This window comes from Entelurus aequoreus, linkage group LG07, assembly GCF_033978785.1.
Source record: "Entelurus aequoreus isolate RoL-2023_Sb linkage group LG07, RoL_Eaeq_v1.1, whole genome shotgun sequence".
Classification (NCBI taxonomy): Eukaryota; Metazoa; Chordata; class Actinopteri; order Syngnathiformes; family Syngnathidae; genus Entelurus; species Entelurus aequoreus.
In genome coordinates this window covers 36470207-36495432 of record NC_084737.1, presented here as the reverse complement: position 1 = coordinate 36495432, position 25226 = coordinate 36470207, and the positions used below count along the sequence as shown (strand labels likewise).

The 25226-nt window shown below is 40.5% G+C and overlaps 3 protein-coding genes across 9 annotated transcripts; 2 read left to right on the top strand and 1 right to left on the bottom strand.

Annotated features, from left to right (window-relative positions):
* Positions 1-498: 498 nt before the first annotated feature.
* Positions 499-25226, bottom strand: LOC133653762 (glucose-induced degradation protein 8-B homolog). Of its 4 annotated transcripts, none has more exons than XM_062053416.1 (5): positions 24951-25226; positions 6880-7007; positions 6592-6788; positions 6114-6311; positions 499-1857 (listed from the first exon to the last, which is right to left on the bottom strand). In XM_062053416.1, the coding sequence occupies exons 2-5, from the start codon at positions 6998-7000 to the stop codon at positions 1684-1686; spliced, it is 690 nt and encodes a 229-aa protein (XP_061909400.1). In that variant the 5' UTR covers positions 7001-7007; positions 24951-25226; the 3' UTR covers positions 499-1683. The 4 variants fall into 4 exon arrangements, with proteins under 4 accessions (XP_061909400.1, XP_061909403.1, XP_061909404.1 ...); XM_062053419.1 differs by lacking the exon at positions 24951-25226 and adding an exon at positions 7758-7779; XM_062053420.1 differs by lacking the exon at positions 24951-25226 and adding an exon at positions 7305-7317.
* On the top strand, positions 6862-12869 carry dnajc5aa (DnaJ (Hsp40) homolog, subfamily C, member 5aa). 4 transcript variants are annotated; one of them, XM_062053423.1, is made up of 5 exons: positions 6862-6889; positions 8693-8821; positions 8910-9123; positions 10931-11102; positions 11168-12869. In XM_062053423.1, the coding sequence occupies exons 2-5, from the start codon at positions 8712-8714 to the stop codon at positions 11272-11274; spliced, it is 603 nt and encodes a 200-aa protein (XP_061909407.1). In that variant the 5' UTR covers positions 6862-6889; positions 8693-8711; the 3' UTR covers positions 11275-12869. The 4 variants fall into 4 exon arrangements, with proteins under 4 accessions (XP_061909407.1, XP_061909408.1, XP_061909406.1 ...); XM_062053424.1 differs by lacking the exon at positions 6862-6889 and adding an exon at positions 7853-8045 and having other exon boundaries at positions 11171-12869; XM_062053422.1 differs by lacking the exon at positions 6862-6889 and adding an exon at positions 7855-8045 and having other exon boundaries at positions 8677-8821.
* LOC133653761 (tumor protein D54-like) lies at positions 17975-22318 on the top strand. Its single transcript, XM_062053415.1, has 9 exons — positions 17975-18125; positions 18453-18565; positions 18713-18861; positions 19065-19112; positions 19394-19495; positions 21612-21638; positions 21738-21773; positions 21861-21909; positions 21979-22318. Exons 1-9 carry the CDS (start codon positions 18113-18115, stop codon positions 22042-22044), a joined length of 603 nt encoding a protein of 200 aa, XP_061909399.1. The 5' UTR covers positions 17975-18112; the 3' UTR covers positions 22045-22318.

Genomic DNA, 25226 nt, shown 5'->3' with positions numbered 1-25226 from the left:
CCGGGCCGCCAGTTAAATATATCTGCTTTACAGTGTACTATTGACTTTCTTTGCTTGACCAATTGTATGTAATAAAAACAATAGTGAACTAGTATAAATATTGTGTTGATATTAATAAACTGTGAATAGCACTGAGCATAAATTAATTGAAAAATGTATGGTTAATACATGAGACTGGTATTGGCATTGGTATCGGTCATTCTCACTCATGGATGATCGGTATTGGAATCGTCAGCATTAAACCCTGATCCAAACATTCCTAAACAATACAAGGTAGGGTTAGAATGAATAAATATGTGATATTATAATCATAGTTAATTTATGTTATAGACATTTTTTTTAATTTAACATTTTCAAACATTTAATTGGTAAAATTACTGTTGGTCAAATTGTAAAGTAAGTACAAATGAACCAATGTTTTTTTTAATTTTTTGTTGTAATTTGTTTAAACCTAAACTTGAGGAAAAAAAACAAACCAAGACAGAAAAAAATGTTTCACAAAAGTTGTGTTTATTTTAATATTTGCAAATCGATCTTATAAATGTTGAATAATAAAAGGGACGTGAGCACTCCATGTCTCAATATGCCAGCGCAAGTCAATAGAAAGACAACACAACCTTTAAAGAACTTAAAGATGGACAACTAGCAGCAAGGTTGGTTTGATTCTAGAAGTAAAGTGCCCTTCCTGCGGTAAATTAGACACTTGCATGCGGTCAAAGTGAAACAACTGTTGGACCAAAAGTCAGACAACGCTAGATTAAAAGATTCCTTTGCAACTCATTTTGATCACATTAAAAAGAAAAAAGTTAAAGCATTTTATTTTTACCGATTAGGTATATTCGGTTTTAAGTAATTTATATATTGTTAAATTGTAAATTTACACAAAAGGGCTCAATCTAAATATGTATTGACTTTAAAAAAGAAGTTCACCCATTTAAACTTTCACAGTTGTACTCTCATCACAGTATCCCTCTTGTACAATCAACTTGCTTTTTTAAGCAAGCTAATGTCATGTGGGCACAACTGTCACAATAAATAATACACACTCAAGGCGTTCAAGAAACAAAAATATACAAAATTTGTATTTGCTGACCAACAACTCCCCTAGAATCCAGGAGGGGTATTTAAATGTTACTTTGAAAATGCAACGATTTACAGTCTGTGCAATAAATGAAATACTAATCTCTCCTTCAAGACAAATGAAATAAAACATAGCATTTATTTATTAATAATAAGCTGTCATTCGAGATAGCGATTTAAGCCAGTTTTAGTTATCATGGCTGAATGTAGTTGTGACTGGGTTGCACAAAAACGGTAGCACAAATGTTACAATGTAGACCAAACAGTGATAGAAGGTATAGTTTTTTGGGGGAAAGAGGAGTGTTATTCCATGTTTGTATTAAACAGGAATAAAAAATAATCAGTAACTGTATTGCTACACAAAAAATAATAAAGGGAATACTGTTAAATTAACACCAGTTGCATGAACATACAGTATGAATTAACTGTTCACAAAACATATCTCCATGGCAACATACATGATGCTGGTTACGTGCAACAGTCATGACTAAGTTTAACCAAAATAAATAAAGAATCCCGGTTTAACCCACTAACCAGGTGTAACATCGCTATGGTTGTCACACATTCTGATTATAATCTAAGAGGCCTTCCTTGTTTGTTTGTTCACTTGGGGTCCTCGATGGTTCCCGTACTCAGATCAGTCATTTTAGGATATTTCACCTTCTTCTGGTCCAGCTCGTTCTGTGCCCACAGCAGTAACTTGAGGAGTTTAGCTAGTTTGGGAGTGGACTCCCTGTTTTCATGGTCCAGCACAGCTTGGTTCACCTCACTCCACACCTGTGCATCAAGCAAGACAGGCCTTTACACGCTTGACACGCACATTTCCATTTCAAATTTAACCTTCCTATAGTTCAGGTCAAAACACTTCTCTAAAACATACTGCCAAATGTTTGCAACATTCATAACATTCTATACACAGTAGTAAATGATTCTTCAATGATATTGCTCTATTTGAAATGCTTTTCAACATTAAATGAATTCAGATGATGCATTTTTGAAAGATGTTGTATAAATTGCGATGGTCAAAATTAGTAGCTACAAATTCATTTTTAATTTATAAAACTAATGTGGTCATTTGTAGTACATTCTATTATAATGTAATGTTTTCAAATAGTATTAATTGTATACATGTGTGTTTTCCTTTTTAAAAGGCATGTTAGATGTTAAAACTATGGTGTTTGGGGAGGGCCAAGCACTGATTAAATTGACTTCAATTCATTTTAATGGGAAAGGTTGCTTTAAGAAGAAGTGTTTTGAGTCACAAGCTCAGTCGTGGAACGCAATGTGCTCGTAAGTTGATGTACCAGTTCCTAAGCCAGGGGTCGGCAACCCGCGGCTCCGGAGCCGCATGCGGCTCCTTGACCACTCTGATGCGGCTCAGCTACATACATGCCGACCCCCCCGATTTTCCCAGGAGATTTATGGATCTCAGTGTCTCTCATAGATTACTCCCAGGGAAAAAATTTACACTCTAATTACTAAATAAAGGGCGTGCCCTAATTGCACTGCAGTAATTGTCCTCTATAGCATTTACATACAGCGTGCCAGTCCAGCCACATGTTGCATGTTGTTATTACTTGCACACACAGGAGACAGCAAAGCATACTTACTCATCAGCCACAAAGCTTACACTGACGGTAGCCGTATCAAACAACTTTAACATTGTTACGTTACAAATATGCGCCACACTGTGAACCCACACCAAAAAAGAATGAAAAACACATTTCTGGAGAACATCCCACCGTAACACAACATAAACACAACACAACCATTACCCAGAATCCCATGCAGCCCTAACTCTTCCGGTCTACATTATACACCCCCGCTACCACCAAATCCCCCCACACATCAACCCCCCCCCCCCCCCCCCCCCCCCTCTCCGTGCGTTGGTTGAGCGGAAGAGTTAGGGCTGCATGGGATTCTGGGTATTGGTACCGTCAGTGTAAGATGTGTGGCTGCTGAGTTAGTACGCCTTGCTGTCACTTACGTGAGCAAGCTGAAATAGCATTCTACGTGTGGTTGAGCACGTACACTGTTAGGGCAGACTGTAGAGGGCACCAAATGCAGTGTCATCACGCTCTGATATTCGGGAGTCTCCCGGGAAAAATGAGAGGGTTGGCAAGCATGACGCTATCAAGCGCCATTCACTCAAAACTCGCGGGCTGCACTAACATCAAATTTCCACATTAAAGTGCGTGCCGGTGCGTGTGTCGGAGACACCTGGTTAACATAGCACAAAGCATTTAAGCTTTGTATGCAGTGTTTTTCATTTAAAAAAATTTTTTGTGGCTCCCATTACTTTCTTTTCTTTTGTGAAACTTGCCAAAATGGCTCTTTGAGTGGTAAAGGTTGCCGACCCCTGTCCTAAGCCCTTTGAGAAAACATGTGATTAAAGGCCTACTGAAATGAATTTTTTTTATTTAAACGGGGATAGCAGATCCATTCTATGTGTCATACTTGATCATTTCACGATATTGCCATATTTTTGCTGAAAGGATTTAGTAGAGAAAAACCAACGATAAAGTTCACAACTTTTGATCGCTGATAAAAAAAAGCCTTGCCTGTACCGGAAGTAGCGTGACGTCACAGGCTGAAGGGCTCCTCACATTTCCCCATTGTTTACAATGCAGCGAGAGCGATTCGGACCGACAAAGCGACGATTACCCCATTAATTTGAGCGAGGATGAAAGATTTGTGGATGAGGAACGTGAGAGTGAAGAACTAGAGTGCAGTGCAGGATGTATCTTTTTTCGCTCTGACCGTAACTTAGGTACAAGTGTTCATTGAATTCCACACTTTCTCCTTTTTCTATTGTGGATCACGGATTTGTATTTTAAACCACCTCGGATACTATATCCTCTTGAAAATGAGAGTCGAGAATGCGAAATGGACATTCATAGTGACTTTTATCTCCACGACAATACATCGGCGAAGCTCTTTAGCTACGGAGCTAACATGATAGCATCGTGCTTTAATGCAGATAGAAACAAAAGAAATAAACCCCTGCCTGGAAGGATAGACAGAAAATCAACAATACTATTAAACCATGGACCTGTAAATACACGGTTAATGCTTTCCAGTTTGGCGAAGCTTAACAATGCTGTTGCTAACGACACCATTGAAGCTAACTTAGCAACGGGACCTCACAGAGCTATGATAAAAACATTAGCGCTCCACCTACGCCAGCCAGCCCTCATCTGCTCATCAACACCCGTGCTCACCTGCGTTCCAGCGATCGACGGAAGGACGAAGGACTCCACCCGATCATCCGTGCGGTCAGCGGCTAGCGTCGGCTAGCGCATCTGCTATCCAAGTCAAAGTCCTCCTGGTTGTGTTGCTACAGCCAGCCGCTAATAAACCGATCCCACCTACAACTTTCTTCTTTGCAGTCTTCATTGTTCATTAAACAAATTGCAAAAGATGCACCAACACAGATGTCCAGAATACTGTGGAATTTTGAGATGAAAACAGAGCTTTTTTGTATTGGATTCAATGGTGTCCGAATACTTCCGTTTAACTATTGACGTCACGCGCATACGTCATCATACATAGACGTTTTCAACCGGAAGTTTAGCGGGAAATTTAAAATTGCAGTTTATAAGTTAACCCGGCCGTATTGGCATGTGTTGCAATGTTAAGATTTCATCATTGATATATAAACTATCAGACTGCGTGGTCGGTAGTAGTGGGTTTCAGTAGGCCTTTAAGGGCTATATCAGGGTTTCCCCTGGATTGACAAGATACCTGTGGCTGTAGGCGCATGGTCATTCCGACATTATTTGCTATGATGCATATATTTTCTTGAAAAAGGCAAAAAAAATGTATACATACATTTGCAACAAATGTGTTATTTTTTATTATAGTATGAACATATATTTTTCTTACATATCGGTTTGCTCTATTTTTAAATTGTTGCTTTATATTGTAAAATGTACTTTGTTGAGAATTGTTTTCTAGAGATTTCTCCAATCCTTTTAGTCATTATTTATTTATTAAAAACAACTAGCAACAAATCTAGCATTCATGTCTGGTGTTAGTGTTGACTGTACTCGTGTTGAAACACTCTTTACTTCTGTCGCTTCATGTCCGCAACGAAAAGAGAGCTGCATAAAGCCTGACGTCACACAGCCTTCCTTTCCTTAAAGGCCGCCACAGTCATCTTAAATTTTGTCTGTCCGCGGGTATATATCTCGAATACATTAAAGTATGTCCACAGCGCGGAAATGCTGCTTCCGATCCAGACAACCCTGTGCGTATTGCTTACATCATCACAACATCGGGTTTTGGCAGCACTTTTCCGGTGTTTAGAGTACATCTTTTTTCGGTGCATTACTAGTCAATAGTGCGTAAATAAACTATATATATCCATTCACACTTTAAAGTTAACTCGGTGTTAAAGTGTATGTTAGTGTGTTATGACGTTACTTTTTTCGATGATCTTGAACACACCGTTTTGGCGGAGATTGAGGAAGTGTTGTTATGTGTCTAGGAGTGAAGCACGGAGGGGAAAACGTGTGCATGAAGGCAATAATTGTTTAAGTTGGGCCGGTAAACTTGAACTACGTAAAAAACTATAATTTGTAAAAGTGTGGCGGATAATATTTTGCTGTGGCGCACCCCCACAATCAAATACATTAAGGGGAAACCCTGGATTTATAAACAAAGTTTGATTGATTGAATTTTGATGTTGCTGTTCCTGGTCTGCCTACACAAGAATCGAACATAAGTTTTCATTAGACAGTTGACTTTAACTTTGCACGCAACTCTGGAAGCAAAACACATTTCATTGGCGAAAATAAAGATTAGCCAGCATGTGCAGGGAAGTGTCTAGCTTTGGACAAAATTGAAGGGATGCGCATAATTTGCATGAATTGGTTAAATTTGCAAGAATTGGCACGATCGAAACATTATGAATTCCTGGAGGATCTTGCAAGAAATTTCCAATAAGAAGAAGACATTATTATGTTAAATACCCCACTGTGTGAATGACTAAGTGCAATGAACAGCACATCATTTTTATATTTCTAGACTACCTTTTGCCGCTGCATCATGTTGAGCAGGTCTCCAAAGGGCGACTCTTCCGGGTTATCAAAGGCCAAAAGGGCGAGCGTTCTCTCCATCTCTGTGAGACACTCACGACTCTCCTCCCCCTGCTCGGCCAGCTGTGTCTGAGCAAACTCCAACGCTGACTCCGTCTCCCTTAGCCTGATGAGCTCAATCAAATGTTGCTGCTGTACCAGAGAAATAAGGTACATGCAATGAATGTTTTGCTTTGTTGATTAAAGCTATATCGTTAAAAACATAAGGCTGATATGTAATGAGAATGTAGTTATATTTTTACAAGACACTTGTACAGTCACAAGAATTAAGTCGTTAATGTGCGCGTCCTCATAAATCACTATTATTCTAACTAGGAAGTGGTGGTCTGAAGGACATCCTTCATTTTTCCATACTGTTTGTCCAGTGTTCCAGGAACCACAATACAAACAGACCTGTCATGTGCAGCTGTACCTGCAGATGAAAATACAAGTATCGGTTGGTGTCGAGCAGCTCCGGGTGTAGGCTGTTGATGAGTGCTATAGCTTCCTGGATCTGTCCCTTCAAAATCATCTCTCGGATCTTTATCCTTTCATCTAGAGAGTCCAAGTCCACACTCGGCTCGATGCCAGACTCCATCCGAAACTTCTCTGCTGCCTCTTTAAACCCCTCTAGAAACATAAAGCACATACACATTAATTAGGCATGTGTCATTTACTCTTGCATCGTTTCAAGGCCACGCCCCCAGGGGAGGAGCCTCACCTGTCACCAGGTAGTTCATAATGAGACGATTCATGTCTGCCCTCTGAATGTGCACGTTGTTTAATTTGTCCATCCACTCGTCTTTTGTGATGTCTTCAGGCTTTTCGGCATAACTCATCATTGGAAGCCTGTTTAGAGAAACATATTTTAGCTGAGGCAGAAAGACGTGGCCACGACTGACACGGTTTGGTGGCTTGAAGTACCTACAGCAACAGTAGGGGTAGAACGGAGAACTAATATAAAAACAAACACACATATCATGGTGTTTACCACCAGCATAGTACGACAATGACAGGACTAATGTGCTACAGCGCCGAAAGTCATGTGGACAACATCTAGCGCTAAACTCATTTGAACATCCCAAAACAAACCCATTTCCTCCTCCCGGGAAACAGCCGCGGCTAGTTAGCCGACCGCTAACTTACCGTCCAAACGCAAGGTCCAGGGTTTATTTATTTCCTTGTAGACGTGAAGATAATGTGAAATTATAGGAAGAAGAACTATTGGTTCTCCAGGAAGAAGTATTTTGTAAACTACAGGCTCCCAATGAGGTTTTTCCGCGGCTGGCTAACAAGCCAAGCTAACGTGATATCCTCGCGATAGCCACGTCATTGTTACGAGCTCAGCCATTGGTGGAGATGGTGACGTCACAGTTGCTGAGGAGCTGGAAGGGTGATTGTTTTTTTAAATAAATATCTAGTGCTCTATTTAGCTATTTTTGTCAACTTATATGCAATATTAAAATTACTAAAATAAACTTGTCATACACCGTAAAAATTTTTTTTGTCTAAAACCAGGTTGATAAATTAAATGTAATCAGTATTTATACTATTTTTGTTTGATAATGTGGCAAGGTAGCCACATTAAATTGTACTTACACTTATTTTAAAAATGTTCATGCCAAACTTCGTTGTACTTTTTTTTACATGTAGTCACGTCTCTTTTTCGGCGCGCCCCCGCTTCCCGCATCCTCGCGTCGTCCTGGTCGGCATGAATGCGCACGGCGCGTCGCCGAAGGGGGCGGGGCCAAGGTTCTGCTGCAGCTGTCCATGGTTGGTGGGCGCTACAGAGGGTCCGCGGAGTGATGCAGCCATAGTCACGCTACACTGTCCTTTCTAGCTACCTGTTCATCGTTTCTGTCTCCTCGTATCCGAGCTGCGTCAAAGGTGAGTCTTCTCCTTCTCGTCGCCTGGTTCTGTTTTCCCGTGCACGATGGCGGTTGCCCTTCGAAAAGGCTTCCGACGAGCGGGCCTGCCTTGCATCAAGAGCAGGCCAGGAGGCAAACCAACATGGATGCTGCGCGCCATGGCAGTGCTGCTGATGATGATGGTGATGATGATGTGCAGAGATTATGCTCCTTGCATCGTTTTCACGGCCTTTAATCCTTCTTATTGACATTTGAGTTGAGCGCAATTCCAACAAAGAGACCGATTTTTGCTAATGTTATCTTCACAAACCTGCCTCGATCGTGGCTTTATCCGTCTCAATATGAGGAGCTTGATATGGTGTATTTATTCTGAGAAATACGTTTTTTATATGTGCTCTTTTGAAGCATCCTTGGCCAAGACAATATCACAAAGGATGCCTTGCAAATATTAGGGCACGTTACAATGTAAAGTTACTTTATTAGTGCATGACAAATGCACTGCAGGCGAGTGTCATAAATCCAGGACTTGCTCCCCCTTTGACTCTGCAGAGCTGGGCCAGCTGTTGGCCGCAGTCAGCACCATTTAATCTCTCCAATTGGAGATATATTCTCTTTTTGCCAAGATGTATAGAATTGTTCACATATACTAGTTTGTTGTTTGTGCAGCCTGTGGACGTGAGGCATCATGGCTGAGCAGCAGAGGCAGCGCTCTCTGTCCACCGCGGGTGAGTCCCTCTACCATGTGCTGGGAGTGGAAAAGATGGCCACAAATGATGACATCAAGCGGTCCTACAGGTGAGACCACACCCACCCATTGTGAGGAAGATGCCACACTACGGTTCTAGTGGCTGTCTGGTGCGACTTTCCATGTTATTCTATGCAGGAAACTGGCACTGAAGTTTCACCCCGACAAGAATCCTGACAATCCAGAGGCGGCTGATAAGTTCAAGGAGATAAACAATGCCCACGCCATCCTCAATGATGCCACAAAGCGCAATATTTATGACAAATATGGCTCGCTGGGACTGTATGTGGCCGAGCAGTTTGGAGAGGAGAATGTCAACACTTACTTTGTACTCTCAAGCTGGTGGGCAAAGGTAAGATCGGATTGAAGTGATTTCATGCTTCTTCTGTTTGTCTCTGCAAGGAATGCACGATTTGGAGGAATAAAAAAATAGCTATTTTTCTGCAAAAAATGTAGATTTTTAGATTAAATTCATTCAAATGCGAGAAATATCTAAAATGATGAGGTAAAGAAGTAATGTTACTTTTTTTCTCGTCTCAGGTTGCCACACATTAGAACAACGTGCATTAATCTACTTTCCGAAATATTTGGGATTATTAATGCCTATACAGTATATTCGCTTACAACATCCTTGGGCACTTGACGTAGCCTCATTTTCGAACTAAGCCCAGAGAATTTCTTTCTGCCATTTTACACTGTCACCATTAAAACGTTTTTGCAGATACTGTACAGTAATACTGTACAACAGGGCTATTCAACTGGCGGCCCGGGCAATATAATCCCACTACGGCCACAAATAGGCGTTCTTGTGCTGTTGGGGTTTTTCGTTTTTGCAGACTAGAATGCCCCATTTCTAACATCTGCCCACAGTTTCAAAATAAGATTTTCAGTCTGCACAGGTTGCGTGAAACTAACTTAGAAACAACTAAGGAATTGGTTAACGTTAGGGGAAGAAAAAAGGGATGAGGCCATAGTAGTAAAATAACATTGTGTGGCGTTAACTGCCATATATTGGCATACTTTTTTTTTTGAAGGCCTGAATGCGGCTACAGGATGTTGTTGCGACAAAACCAGATGTGTTACACGGAACTGATGTTAAACAAATAAAGATTTGCATTGTATAACATTCATACAAAATAATATAAAAGAAGAAATAGCCTGCTCACTGATATAATCGCTCATCAAATATTTTCTCTAGACGACATCAAAGTGCCAATATGGAAAGAGAAATGACATCAAATCCGTAAACCTTGCGAAACTATATGCGATTATTTGTTAAAACGCTATCCAGAAACACCCGTTAGGCATTCTTATGTCATGACAGAAACACCCAAGCCGCAGTTGGACCCTTTTCAGACTGTGGGGCCAAATTCGGCAAGGGAATGAAGCCATACAAACATTTTAGCACCAAGTTCCTTCAAACACCACTGTACTTTGATAGGAAAACGATGGACAAACTTATGATTTACATAACTGTGGCCTTCCTCAAGACGCCCCTTTAAGTCCTCTTCTTTTTGGCAGTGACACATTTTCATCGTAATGTTACTCATGTAGCTAAGGTGTTGCTGTTGCTTGTTCACTTCAGTTTCAGTTTGTAGTCATTTGTTCAACGTCTTATGTCATACTAATAGTGTTCCTCAAGGTTCCATTTTAGGTAATTTTTTTCATCATTTGGGTTATTCACCTGGTGGTCCACGAGTTCAATTCATAAAACATGTGAGAGACTCAGAAGGTCCTTAAAAACAGAAGTGCACTTCTGTAACTGACAAAATAAATAGACCAAGATCCAATGTTGACGGTAGAGGATGCTGGTTCTCCAGAATATACAAAATAAAAAATTAGTAAATAGAGACATCCAGCACACGGTGCCTAGCTTTCTAGAAATGTGGCCCCCAAAACAATTTAGTTGAATATCCCTGCTGTACGCTAATACAACGCAAGTGGTGTTAGATATTAGCATATCAGCTGCAACATACACAAACTTGCTGTTTCCTGTAAATACTTTTGATTGGCCAGCAAGCTAAGGATGCAAGGCTCAACCATTCTGATTTGAAGATGGAGGAGAGAAAAAAATAAAAAGCCTCAACGTGGATTAGATGTTGATTAAGTGTGCAGCCCTAGTGTCCGCCATCGAACTTCACCGTTTCACTGCCTTGCAGGCGCTGTTTGTGTTCTGTGGCCTGGCCACGGGCTGCTACTTTTGCTGCTGCCTGTGCTGCTGCTGCAACTGTTGCTGCGGAAAATGTAAACCTCGGCCTCGTGAGGGTCAAGAACAGGACTTCTACGTGTCCCCTGAAGACCTGGAGGCTCAGCTGCAGTCTGATGAGAGAGGTGAGTGGGTCTGCATGTGTCCATCTGCGTTTAAATACTGAGGCGTCTTCTTCCTGTTGCTCTAGTAGAGGCCGGAGGTGACCCCATAATGATGCAGCCAACAGCGACAGAAACCACCCAGCTGACATCGGACGGCCACTACTCCTACCACACCGACACCGGCTTCAACTAACCGGCCGCACCCGTCCATCTTTGCCTCGGTCCTGCCTGCTCCCCTGCGCCACCTCAGTGACATGAAGGAATCCATCTTTCACAAGGCAGGCCATGCAGAGGAGCGGGACTATAGTCCGCATGGCCCATGAAAAGACCGACCTTACATCTCTTTCCCTATTTATTTCCCCACAGTATGACAAGAAATGAGCAATTATTTTTTTTAAATTTTCGGTTTCTCCTACTTTATCCTCTTAACGGCCCCAATTCGCCCTCACTCACATCATTGTGTAGCATGCACCATTCATTTATAACACACATCGCAGTGTTCTCCTTCCTCTTCTGCAGCGTTTAAGGCTCATCACGTTGCTGCAAAAGTATGTGCAATATGTCCACTTTAATGCAGTTCTCCCAAGTTATGCTAGGAGAGCGGCGTGTTGTGGTTCGGTGCAGCGCTCAGTGCCATCCCACGCAGGAGAACAACAGTTATTAAGCAGTTATGTTTAGTCTAAGAAGTTGTGCTTGTCTTTTGTGTGTTTTTCACACCAGTCACTAGGTTGTTGCGGCACGGCAGACCATCACCTGCTGTGTTAATTACTTCTGGGTGTTGGCGCATCTGCTTCAGCTTTGTTTCACTCCATCCTTGCAGCCTCTGTTATTATAACATGGGTTTGTTTGATCTAATGTGTGGCTGTTTCATGAGTGGTTGTCATATTCCCCGTAGAGGAATGTTGTCATATCAACACACATCTCATTATGATCCAAAACAGTTAGCGTGTTTTGTCCAGTATACACTGCAAAAGTTGTCGGAATGCAGAACATAACACTGGGAAATAATGCTTACTACAAAATCTGTTTAATCCTGAGATGAGAGGAATTCTCATTTTCATCTTGTTTTGAGGTGTGCTGAGAGTAATCACTGTTGACTCGTTTGACTCCGCTTATATCTCGTACGGAACATCATGAGTGATCCGAAATCCCAGAGAGAATATAATTTGTCATATATGGATTTGCATCTATTGCCAGGCGTTTTGCAAATCCCCACAGTTTGCTAGATTTGCCACTTTGTCAGTGTGTCCACTGCTAATCATGTGTTGCAACGGTTTACAAGCGGTGAGCTGCGACGAGCCACCGTCTGCTATTAACGATATGGATGTTGACTTCTGTGGCCCTCGTATGATGTTTCCTGTAACCCTCGATGAAACATAGATGTACCTGTCATAGCTTTTTCATTCAGATACTGAAAACGCTACTGTACATGTTCTAAGTTGAATGCACTGTGTGTTTAAAACGGGGGGAAAAAATACCAGTACAATGGATCAGGAAATGACGAAACAAAAAGAACGTAGTACAGAGTACAACTATAGTGAATTGGAGTTAAATTTATGTCATACTTTGTCATGGTTTCAAATGATGATGGGGAACCATTTTAACGGGTGCAGTGTTGTATTGTAACCATTAAATTGTGCAAGCAAAGGTTTAATGGTGCAGGTTGGTTGTACATACACTTGGCCTATATAAAGTATAGAAACCTTTATGTTGTAGCATGGTAATTGTGTGTCTGGAAGAAAACATGATCTAATTTGCTGTTGGTGAATAAATGTTCCTAAACATTTTGACGTATTCAATTATTATTTGCTGTCAATACTACATCTCATTCAGAAGAAAGTTAGGTTTTCATAAGTTTGTCTTATTGTATTGTCTGTCAGCAGTACACATGTATTTTTTGCTGCCATACCAACACTTATTGTCCTGTACATTTAGAATGTTATTGCAACAAAATACAAGTTATCTTCCCAACAAAGCAATATCAACATTATTATACTTCTGATAGCATCAGATAAACACCAGTAGTGCATGTAAATATGTTATGTTACAGTAAATGTGAGAATCTTCATTGTTTCAAAAAGGGGGTTTGGCATTCATTTGTAGAAGCAAAAAGTGCAGTCCTAGCAGGCTTGTCCCTGTACCAGTAGATGGAGACAAGTCCTTTTCTTTTAAACTGTTGCAGACTTCATGATCAATTACACTTTAAGACACTGTACAATAAAATTACAACTCTATGCTGTAACCACAGTTATACTTTTATAGTTAATTACAATAAAATGGCCACTCTAGGTTTTAACTTCACAATTGTAATTCTATAAAGTTACAACTATAGGTTGTAACATCACAGCTGCGATTTATGAGTTAATTACAGCCAGAATTACAGTGCCTTGCTGTACCAAAGTTACAGTAAATTGCCTGTAATTTTACATATTTACTATGAAAGTAATGCAATTATTGGCCATGCTTGGTTTTGTTTGCAGGAATATGGCAAATGGTACTATATACAGTATATATGTAATAATAGTAAAAAATAGCCCTTGAAAAAAACACCTTCATTGATGTTTTATATACATGATGTAAGTATATATGTAATGTAATAACGGGCACATTTATAATAACATTTAATATTTATGTATTTTGATCATTTTAAACATACGTGGCGCATTAATTTCCAAAACACATCACGAGGTTTGCCTTTTTTTTCTTCACTGATTCTTACTCATTGCAGACTTCATGAGAGCCAACAAACATAATACAACATCACTTACTGTACAAGGTCTGCTGTCATTAGGATGCCGACTGTTAGGATGTTCATATATTCCCATTTAGATGAAGAATGACTTGTAATCCTCACGAAGAAACGGGCTGTGGGGGGGGAGGAAGATGAAGCATCTTTTTGTGTCGTTCTCGGGTGCTAAATGGATGTCAAAGTGTACCAACTTGTCGGAATACATCCTCAGACTTCTTCTGTTCAGGTGAGATTTTAAATCATAAATCAAGTTCAATAAACTTCCAGCGAGCAAGGAAGCAAGGAAACACCTCGCCAGCCGATCATGTCAAAAGTGTACACATAGCTTGAGATCACAGCGCCGCTATAAATTGTTTGTCTGCGTCAGCGCTTATAATAACAATATCACTAATACTTGGTTAATATTCAAAACATGAAAGGTAAATGGAGTATTGTTGGCGGTTTTTGAATGGTTATTTATAGATTTTATGGGCGGAATAGTGGTGTAAGCTGTAAGCGGACTTTTATTTACGTTTATTTACAAGTTAGAATGCATTAAACAAAAATCCATCTGTTGTCATGTCCTTCTTTCATAATGATTGTGAGCGATAGGCAAAATAAAAATAAAAAAGTGCAGTTCCCCTTTAAAACCCACCTTTCCTTCAAGCAGTTAGGAGAATAATTCTCACAGGAACTCGATATATATATTTGGGGGTAATTGATGTCATTTTTATTCTGAAATTAATCAAACAATGGCTGCAGCAAAAAGAAAACCTTTTTCACAGAGAGCAAAAGGACGAGTGGAGCCTGTCAAGAAATATTAACACATGTATTTTTTCTCACAATTACCTTTATTTCTTTATTAGTAAGACCAAATCATTTAGATCATGGGTGTCAAACTCTTTGGCCCGCCGTGTAATTTCATTTGGCCCTTGAGGCAATATCAAATTAACACTAGAGCTGGCCCGCCGATTATATACAGCGGCGGTGCCGCAGTAACACCGCATTCACCGCTAATTCTCATACTTGCCAACTCTCCCGGGAGACTCCCAAACTTCAGTGCCCCTCCCGAAAATCTGCCCCGAGCTGTCGTCACGTCCGATTTTCATCCAGTCCAACGACGTGCTTGCCCAGTGTGGATAATGCATATGTTTAAGAGCTATTTCTTTATTCATAATCATGTTTGAATCAGCTCATATTTTTGAAATTAATTTTACTCTGTATACTAGTTTCTCTTTGTCTTCAGATTGCCTATTTAGACAGGGTCGTAAACCATCAGGAATGTGAACACAACCCCCAAGTCTCTCTTCTTATCAGTGTTGAGAGGGGGGGGGGGCTTTCTTTGTGTGAAAAGAGTTGCTTTTACCTGTGGAATGCCAGATCAACTTGGGCTGCGCATTTGTATGTGTTGTTCGAGGCTGGTCTCTATTCTCAAATATTTGACAATAAAATTACAAAATAACTATTCTGTGCTGGGTGGTACCTTTGAGTCAGTATATATGTCATTAAGGAACTTGGGACTGACCAGCGCTTTACATCCCACTTGGAGGAACATCTGGTCAAACGCAACAATTGTCACATAATATGTGCGGCTTCTGCACGCACTAACACAAGTGAATGCAACGCATACTTGATCAACAGCCATACAGGTCACACTGAGGGTGGCCGTATAAACAACTTTAACACTGTTACAAATATGCGCCACATTGTGAACCCACACCAAACAAGAATGACAAACACATTTTGGGAGAACATCCGCACCGTAACACAACACAAACACAACAGAACAAATACCCAGAAGTTTTTGCAGCAGTAACTCTTCCGGGATGCTACAAGCTGTGTGTGTGGGTGGGGGTATTTTGTAGCGTCTCGGGAGAGTTAGTGCTGCAAAGGGTTCTGGGTATTGACAAATGTGGTGTTTTAACCTGCAATATTGTTCAATTAAGGACACATATGTAGCTTACGTGCTATTGTGTGCTAGCTCCAAGTAGCCTATACTGTATTGTGCGGATATATTACCATGTTTACCTTTTGTAAATGACTTGACTAAAATACAAGAAAAGACAAACCTTGTGTGCTGATTGGAGGACATTTAGATGTTAATTGGCTGTCCAGCTTTGGGGGGTGTATTTTGTAGCGTCCCGGAAGAGTTAGTGCTGCAAAGGGTTCTGGGTATTTGTTCTGTTGTGTTTATGTTGTGTTACGGTGCAGATGGTCTCCCAAAATGTGTTTGTCATTCTTGTTTGGTGTGGATTCACAGTGTGGCGTATATTTGTAACAGTGTTAAAGTTGTTTATTCGGCTACCCTCAGTGTAACCTGTGTGGCTGTTGATCAAGTATGCGTTGCATTCACGTGTGTGTGCGTACCGAAGCCGCACATATCTTGTGACTGGGCCGGCACGTTGTTAGAATGGATGAAAAGCGGACGTGACGATAGCTCGTAGAGGACGTTAAAGGCAGTGCCTTTAAGGCACGCCCCCAAGACTGTGGTCCGGGTGGAATACGAGAGAATGGTTGCCCCGGGAGATTTTCGGGAGGGGCAATTCCCGGGAAATTCGGGAGGGTTGGCAAGTATGCTCTACCGACGTGTGCGCACAGTTTGCTGAAAAACTCAGTGTACTCGGCGCTGAGTTAAGACGGCAATTTGGCGACTTTGATGGTCAGAAATGTAGATTTGAACTGCTTAGTAATCCCTTCGCAGTTGATGTGGAAAAAAGCACCAATTAACCTCCAAATGGAGCTGATTGAACTCCAGTGTGATGACACGCTGAAGTCAAAGTATGATGCTGTTGGCGCCGCACAGTTTCCACAATTCATCCCTGACACAATGCCTCAGCTCCGCACCCAAGCTGCTCAATTGCTCTCCCTGTTCTGCAGCACTAATCTATGTGAGCAACTTTTCTCCTCAATGAAGATGACGAAAACGTCTCACAGGATACATCTGACTGATGAACACCTTCGTTCGATAATGAAGGTTGCCTCAGCTCAAAGCCTGAGCTTTGAGCTTAGAGTTAGAGTTAGAGTACCAATGATTGTCACACACACACTAGGTGTGGTGAAATTTGTTCTCTGCATTTGACCCATCCATCCCCTTGTTCACCTCCTGGGAGGTGAGGGGAGCAGTGGGCGGCAGCGTTGCCGCGCCCGGGAATCATTTTTGGTGATTTAACCCCCAATTCCAACCCTTGATGCTGAGTGCCAAGCAGGGAGGTAATGGGTCCCATTTTTTGTTATAGTCTTTGGTATGACTCGGCCGGGGTTTGAACTCACAACCTACCCATCTCAGGGCGGACACTCTAACTACTAGGCCACTGAGTAGGAACTAGCATCCAAGAAAATATGGCAGGTATCTGGCTAGGGCACATCAGATTAGATCAGTGTGTTGCAAACTTAGCAGTTTAAAGTCCTGAATGGTTGGTTTATTCATTGTTATTTTATTTTCAAATTTATTAGCCTGTGGAAAAAGTTAATGTTTATATTTACCTTAGAAGGCTGCAAATAGAAAACAGGCATTCAATTTTTATTTAAATTGTATTTGATATGCCATTGATATTTTTTAATTATTATTATTATTATTTGAAACTCGATTTTGCATGTCACTATAAAGTTATATAAGCCTTGCTTGTTCAATATTCAATGCAAAACTTGTTTGGGTCCCTATTAAAAGGTTAATTTGTTCAACCTTGGCCCGCAGCTTTGTTCAGTTTAAAATTTTGGCCCACTCTGTATTTGAGTTTGACACCCCTGATTTAGATCAAAAGTAAGCAAATTATTATATCTGCGAGAGACTACATTTTGGTACTGCACTTATTTATTAAGTTTTATTTGAATTGATGCTTTAATACGTATAATTGGAGTATAGATTATTATTATGCAACATGTTACTTAAACAATACTTATTACTATTTTTAATATTTTTTATTTCCCAATCAAAGGGCCATATGATGTCATACACTGTGCGTGTATGTTTGTGTTACCAATAATAGCTGCATTGATCCTCTCTCTCTCTCTCTCTCTTTCTCTCTCTCTCTCTCTGTGTGTGTGTGTGTGTGTGTGTGTGTGTGTGTGTGTGTGTGTGTGTGTGTGTGTGTGTGTGTGTGTGTGCGCGTGTGAGTGTGTGTGTGTGTGTGTGTGTGTGTGTGTGTGTGTTGTGTGTGTGTGTGTGTGTGTGTGTGTGTGTGTGTGTGTGTGTGTGTGTGTGTGTGTGTGTGTGTGTGATCCTGCTGCTGCTGTAAGTTGAGCTGATTGAATGGAAACAAGCGACGCAGACGAGTCTCTTCAAAACTCTCCTTGGTGAGCAGCCATGAACCGACCCGGTAAGAAAACCTACCTTCTTCACATTCTCAAGGCTAGTCTTCGAACTTAAAATTAGTCCTAATGTTTTTTTATTGTGACTTTTTTTTATTTGTCTCTGGTGGGCTAACGTTAGCATTATGTACAACAGGTAGCATTAGCTGCTAGCTAACTAGCTTCGACTGAAAATAAGTTCAGTACCATGGACAGTACTCTTTGTTTATTTCATCTATCTATCTATCTATCTATCTATCTATCAATCCACCGATCCATCTTTCTATCTATCCATCTATCTATCTATCTATCCACCTTTCTATCTATCTATCTATCTATTTATTGTTCCTGTGTAGGTGTTGGTGGGACTTCATCCATTAGTTTGTCCAGCAGCATGCCAGTGAATGGATGTCCCCCCACAGATCTAACAGAAGAAGACATAGACAATCTGCGTTTTGAACTTGCCAAGGTGAGGCTGCTCTTTTGTGTCACAAAACAATCCATCCATCCATTTTCTACCGCTTGTCCCGTTCGGGGTTGCGGGGGGTGCTGGAGCCGATCTCAGCTGCATTCGGGCTGAACACGTGAGTGTTAATCCGGTTGTGTTTTTCCTCAGATGGAGGAAGAAATCCAGACATTGAGGCAGCTGGTGTTGGCCAAAGAGAAATATGCCGCCGACATCAGGAGGCAGCTGGGTCTGGGTCCTCTCAGCAGCCTCAAACAGAACCTGTCCAAAGGCTGGCAAGAAGTTCAGACCTCATCCCCGTGAGTGCTCCTCGTCACATGTTTGAAGTGGATTTGCAGCTTTCTATTTTCAAACGGGTCTGTCATTGTCATGTTAAACCCTCGTCCCGTGTTGTCTTCAGTGGCACCACACTTTTTCATGTCATGCTGTGTTGTGATTACGTAACCGGGAGGAAAGCCCTCTAATCGCTGTTATAAGTCACACGGCTTTGTCCCTTTTCCAGATACCTTACAGCCTCTGCAACCATGGATGACATCAGCAACTCCAATGTGTGAGTGCTACTTGTTCGAATAACATGCACCCTGACAAAGACCATACGTGGGATCGCTTGTTGTTTTGTCAGGTGTTTATGCACTGAGGTCCCCCTGCAAGGAACAAGTGATGGGATTTTCTGGGTGCAATAGGATTGGTGCTCTGTTAATAGCCTTACAGCCTGAATTAGTTTAGGAGCAGCTGTGTTAGTGCAAGCTTCAGCATGAAGTGTATGTGCAGGCATTCTGTTTGTGCTCGTGTAGCGAGTTCTTATGTCTGCCTCTTACTTTCTACCTGCAGATATGTGAGGACCAAGGAAGGTCTCTCTCATGCAGGCATTGTGACATCTTCTGCATTGTCCAATTTGGGTGTGGTCATCACCAGGAGGCTGGCAGAGATGAGGTACCCTTCAACACTCACGCAAATGTCTAAGGAAGGAACATACTTGTTAGCAATGCGACCTCTCAGCACAAGATGACAATGGTGGATTTTGGCAATCTGATCCTGGCAGACGGACTGACAGAGGGGAGGCCAACAGTCAGGCCAAGCCACTCCATGCGTGTAAATTATGAAGCTTCTTAAAGAACAGCTCTAAGGCTTCAACTCAAATCACACATTAATGTTATTCTATCAGTATGGAATAATGTATTCTTATCACGATGACAGCAAAAGAAAACAAGCTGTTTATAGTGTGTCCCTTTTATGTTTGCCAAATTAGCAGTACAGCACCAAGGGAGGGCAGTATTGGTCCATCTGTGTTTGGGTTTTTAGGCTTGTCTACTTAGGTTTAACCTCAAGTATACATACAATTAATTTGTTCACCTCATACATTTAGTCATTTTTTCACAGTAAGTTAGTGAATGACTAGTGATGCATTAGATTTTGTCATTTCAAAATGTGTTCCAATTTAGAGTCAACTTTTTTCTTTGAAACTACCAGTAATATACATTGATATTAATCTATTTGAGAGTCAGGCTGCTGCCAGCTGTCATCATAAACTAATTTGCAATTCTATTGTACAGTACGTATAATGTTTTAAGTAACTTTTGACAATTCTTAACAGTCACACAAATGTAAAAAGTAGTTACTTGCAGTATACTAAAATATAAAGAATTATCTACAAGCCCTACAGTAGGTGAGTCAACTAACATTAAAAATCGGTGTTTGACCTTCTTACATTCAAGTGTACAAAAGTTAACTCATGTTAATTGTAAAAGAATACAACAATGAATAGAATATGCAACCTTTTGATGCATGGACAACTCAACAATCTTTACACAGGAACATGTATTAATCTAACAGTAAACAAACATAACTTTGCAGTGTGAAATCAAATCAGTAGGTTCCATTTTGGATTTCATTGTTATCATCACACTTTTCTTTATTGTTGTAACAGATAGCCCTAAAACAGTCAAGGAAAAGCAAACGTGTCGTAATGGCATATAAAACTAGCGTCTTTCACAAAAACCTTTAAGTCCTTTTATAACTTTAAGGCATTTATTATTATTGTTGTTATTATTATCATTATTTTCCTTTTGCTCAACATATTTATATGTTGTTGTTAACATGGACACATGATAGATGAGAGAGTGAGGTAAGTAGCAAACTGAAAATAACATGATACTTCACAATTACAATTATGTTATCAGATATCGGTCCCATATCAGCAAAATGCAAATATCAAATAATATCGACTTGCATCTAAAATATCTCATACAAGAAGTCCTGCAGTGTTTTCACTTGTGCAAAGCTGTACAGCCAATTAACATCTAAATGTCCTCCAATAAGCACACAAGGTTGGTCTTTTCTTGTATTTTAGTCAAGTCATTTACAAAAGGTAAACATGGTAATATATCCGCACAATACAGTATAGGCTACTAGGAGCTAACACACAATAGCACGCAAGCTACATATGTGTCCTTAATTGAACAATATTGCAGGTTAAAACACCACATTTGTCAATACAAACAAGTATCAAATAAGTATACTTGCATGTTACTTACAAAGTCCACAAGGTGTATTAGAAACTATCCAGTAACAAATGTGTCAGCATCATTCAATTTACTGTGTCATGAGCTAAATATAATACATTATTGTGACCACTATTACCGCTCTACTTCGACTGAAAGACAGCATAAGTCCATTTCAAACGGTGACAATGAATAGTTTGGTGTGTTTCATACCTACCATTGCTCTCTGACATCCCACACATTTGTGCTGATATTGTATCGGATTAATATTGGTATCACCCACTACTCAAGGCACCAATATCAGTATCGTATCAGTGAAAAAGTTGTGTCGGGACACCCCTAGAAATGACCCCATTAGTATACAGTATTTATTGCAAAACATCAAAGCCTCCTCCTGCCATCAGGTTGTGTTAGCCATTAAGAGGCCATAATCCAATCACAGAAGCACAGGTGAACATGGCGGACAAGCTTGTTGTTGTCATCTAAATGGAAAGCTGGTTGATTTCCTTTGTGCGTCTGTTTTTGTCTTCACGCTGCAAACACATCAGAGCTCTTCCCCTTCCAAGCCCGCCACGGTAAGCTTTGAGATGAAAATGTATTATCCTAAATTATAATGATTCAAATATAGTATTTTTTTTATACTACATTCGCATCTGTTTTTTTAATGACGGAAGCACCCTGAGCCACACAATGAGTGTGCCATCTATGAGGTAAATGTCTTTTTTTCTATTGATTACGTAGCAGTGCACTTATAAGATCTACTGTATATCGCCTATCAAAATATTCTGTCATCCTAGACACTCCTCTACATTCAAGTCTTTTGAAGAAATGGTTGGCAGTGTGAAGGTAAGTTCATTTGTTAGTACACACAGCGCTCTACACCGATATTGATCACATGCTGTATGAATCCCGCAGGAGAAGATGACAAATCACGGCGAAACTTCTGGCTTTGAAAGAAGATCTGCACGTTACAACACATGACGACTATTTTTCATATCATAATGTTGTAAAGCTCTCTTTGGTTTGTCTGTGAAATATGAACTACATTACCCAACAACTACTATGCAAAGATTTCTGTGGAATGTAGAATTCATTCTAAAAAAATATATTTATTTTCACGTCTACGACCTACTTTGACAGTTCATTGGCATTGTTTGTGACTTTAGCAAAATCTAATATTTATGAGTATTTTTGTACAATTGGATTGGTTAAATTACGTGTTTTACGTGAATAAAATTAAGTTATTTAAAATGTACATATTTTGAGAAAGTTTGATTGTGAAGATTCAAGAACAGTTTTTCCTTGAAGCCATCAGAACACTGAATTTACCCTGTGCTCTCTCCCCCGCCACCCTCCATTCATCTGTAGGGTGGACCGCCACAAATAGAATTACATTATAGAATAGAATAGAATAGAGTTTCATTTGTCATTATTACAGTGAACAGGTTCAAAGAACAACGAAATTGGAGCTGATCTCCTAAGGTGCATACACAATATTTTAGTAATATAAATAGTAAAAAGAAGATATGTATCTATATATGTATATATCCACACACATGCATATATCCATACATATGCATACAGATACATATGCTTGCACATTATAGTCCGGAAAACTAAAAAGACATGACACATGAGGACATGACGGACACATTGTGCTCACTCAGGCCTGTTCAATGTTTGGGAGCGGCATGGCGTAGTGGGTAGAGCGCCCGTGTCAGAAACCTGAGGGTTGCAGGTTCGCACCCCGCCTCTTACCATGCCGTTGTGTCCTTGGGCGGGACACTTCACCCTTGCCCCCGGTGCCGCTTACACCGGTGAATGAATGATAGGTGGTGGTCGGAGGGGCCGTAGGCGCAAATTGGCAGCCACGCTTCCATCAGTCTACCCCAGGGCAGCTGTGGCTACGAAAGTAGCTTACCACCACCAGGTGTGAATAAATTATGGGTTTTTAACATGTAAAGTGACTTTGGGTACTTAGAAAAGCGCTATATAAATCCCAGGTATTATTAATGCTACTATGGCTCTTGGGTAAAAACTGTTTTTTAGTCTATTTGTGCCCGCTTATAGCACTCTATAGCGTCTGCCAGAGCATAAGAGAATGGAGCAGAAGAGATCAGGGTTGCCAACTTAGTGACTTTGTTGCTATATGTATTGAGTAATTGGACAGCTTTAAAAAAATCTTTGGAAAAAAGAACAAAAACACTTGTGCTGCTGAGGACCACTCCCACATCTAAAAGCACTCCCAGGCGACTCCATTTTGTTTGTAAGATAAATGTAGAAAATAAACAAAAATAACGAAAGGGAGTGACAAAATAAAGTTAATTTGTAGTTTTACATATTTGTTTTGCTTGTCATTTTATTTTTTAAAGATGGCATTACTTCAAGACACCAAAACCCACCTCTGCCACAGATAAATTGCAGTCCTCTGTGGGAAACAGTCACTAGTGTCCATGCACTAAATTAGTCCTATTTCTCGAATAGTTCGGCTCTAATTGAGCCTCCTGCAGCCCATGGAAACACCTTAATCTGATCGTGTTCGGTTTTTGAAAAGTCGGACTAACACACCCGGATTGAATTACTTATCTTTTATTGTTTTCTTCAACGTGTCATGCTGCTTTAAAATAATGATTTAAAAAAAACTGTGTTGTCCTGTAACACACTGGCTTGTTAAAAGTTTAAACCTTCCAAAATATAATTTGTGTTTGATATGTGTAAATATTTGAGTGAGTTTAAAAGTTATACATTTCATACAAAATCCAGCCACACACAACCTCCTCTGACCCAGCAAAATAAATAGGTCCTCTGCAAGGGAGGACGTTTCACAATCTTATTTCAAATGCAAAACATTCTACAAGAATAAAAATATGTGCTGTGGGGTGGACATCCATCCAGATTTCCATATGAAATAAGGAAGATTGATGATGTAAGATGCAAAAATGCATGTGTGCAATGAAGATGAAAATTGCTTCTTGCTCTATCCTTTTAATATGACGCAAAATGTGTAACCTTATTTACAAAATACCAAAACCAAGAATTGGGTTCGAATTTAAAGGCCTACTGAAATGATTTTTTTTTATTTAAACGGGAATAGCAGATCCATTCTATGTGTCATACTTGATCATTTCGCGATATTGCCATATTTTTGCTGAAAGGATTTAGTAGAGAAAATCGACGATAAAGTTCGCAACTTTTGCTCGCTGATAAAAAAAAAGCCTTGCCTGTACCGGAAGTAGCGTGACGTCACAGGAGCTAGTATTCCTCACAATTCCCCATTGTTTACAATGGAGCGAGAGAGATTCGGACCGAGAAAGTGACGATTACCCCATTGATTTGAGCGAGGATGAAAGATTCGTAGATGAGGAACGTTACAGTGAAGGACTTGTGAGGCAGTGATGGACGTATCTTTTTTCGCTCTGACCGTAACTTAGGTACAAGCTGGCTCATTGGATTCCACACTCTCTCCTTTTTCTATTGTGGATCACGGATTTGTATTTTAAACCACCTCGGATACTATATCCTCTTGAAAATGAGAGTCGAGCACGCGAAATGGACATTTAAAGTGACTTTTATCTCCAAGACAATACATCGGTGACACACTTAGCTACTGAGCTAACGTGATAGCATCGTTCTCAAATGAAGATAGAAACAAAATAAATAAACCCCTGACTGGAAGGATAGACAGAAGACCAACAATACTATTAAACCATGTACATGTAACTACACGGTTAAAAATTCTCAGCCTGGTAAGGCTTAACAATGCTGTTGCTAACAACGCTAAGGCTAATTTAGCAACTTAGCAACCGGACCTCACAGAACTATGATAAAACATTAGCACTCCACCTACGCCAGCCAGCCCTCATCTTCCCATCAACAGCCGTGCTCACCTGCATTCCAGCGATCAACGGCGCGACGAAGGACTTCATCCGTGGGTTTGGCGGCAAGCATCGGCTAGGCGTCTGCTATCAGGGTAAGTAGTCCTTGTTGTGTTGCTGTAAGTATTGTACTTAGCCGCTAAGACACCGATCGATCCCACCTACAACGTTCTTCTTTGCAGCCTCCATTGTTCATTAAACAAATTGCAAAAGATTCACCAACACAGATGTCCAGAATACTGTGGAATTTTGTCGAAGAAAACAAGAGGTTTTTCTATCGGGTCCGAT

Coding starts and splice junctions, on each gene's coding strand:
- LOC133653762 (XM_062053416.1), bottom strand. CDS start 7,000: ATGATGAGTTATGCCGAAAAGCCTGAAGACATCACAAAAGACGAGTGG. Junction 6,312..6,591: donor ACTTGTATTTTCATCTGCAG/GTACAGCTGCAC, acceptor TCTCTGGTACAG/CAGCAACATTTGATTGAGCT. Junction 1,858..6,113: donor ACATGATGCAGCGGCAAAAG/GTAGTCTAGAAA, acceptor CTTGATGCACAG/GTGTGGAGTGAGGTGAACCA.
- LOC133653761 (XM_062053415.1), top strand. Junction 18,862..19,064: donor GAAGTTCAGACCTCATCCCC/GTGAGTGCTCCT, acceptor TCCCTTTTCCAG/ATACCTTACAGCCTCTGCAA. Junction 19,496..21,611: donor AGGAGGCTGGCAGAGATGAG/GTACCCTTCAAC, acceptor CAAACACATCAG/AGCTCTTCCCCTTCCAAGCC.
- dnajc5aa (XM_062053423.1), top strand. CDS start 8,712: ATGGCTGAGCAGCAGAGGCAGCGCTCTCTGTCCACCGCGGGTGAGTCC. Junction 9,124..10,930: donor TCTCAAGCTGGTGGGCAAAG/GTAAGATCGGAT, acceptor ACTGCCTTGCAG/GCGCTGTTTGTGTTCTGTGG. Junction 11,103..11,167: donor GCTGCAGTCTGATGAGAGAG/GTGAGTGGGTCT, acceptor CTGTTGCTCTAG/TAGAGGCCGGAGGTGACCCC.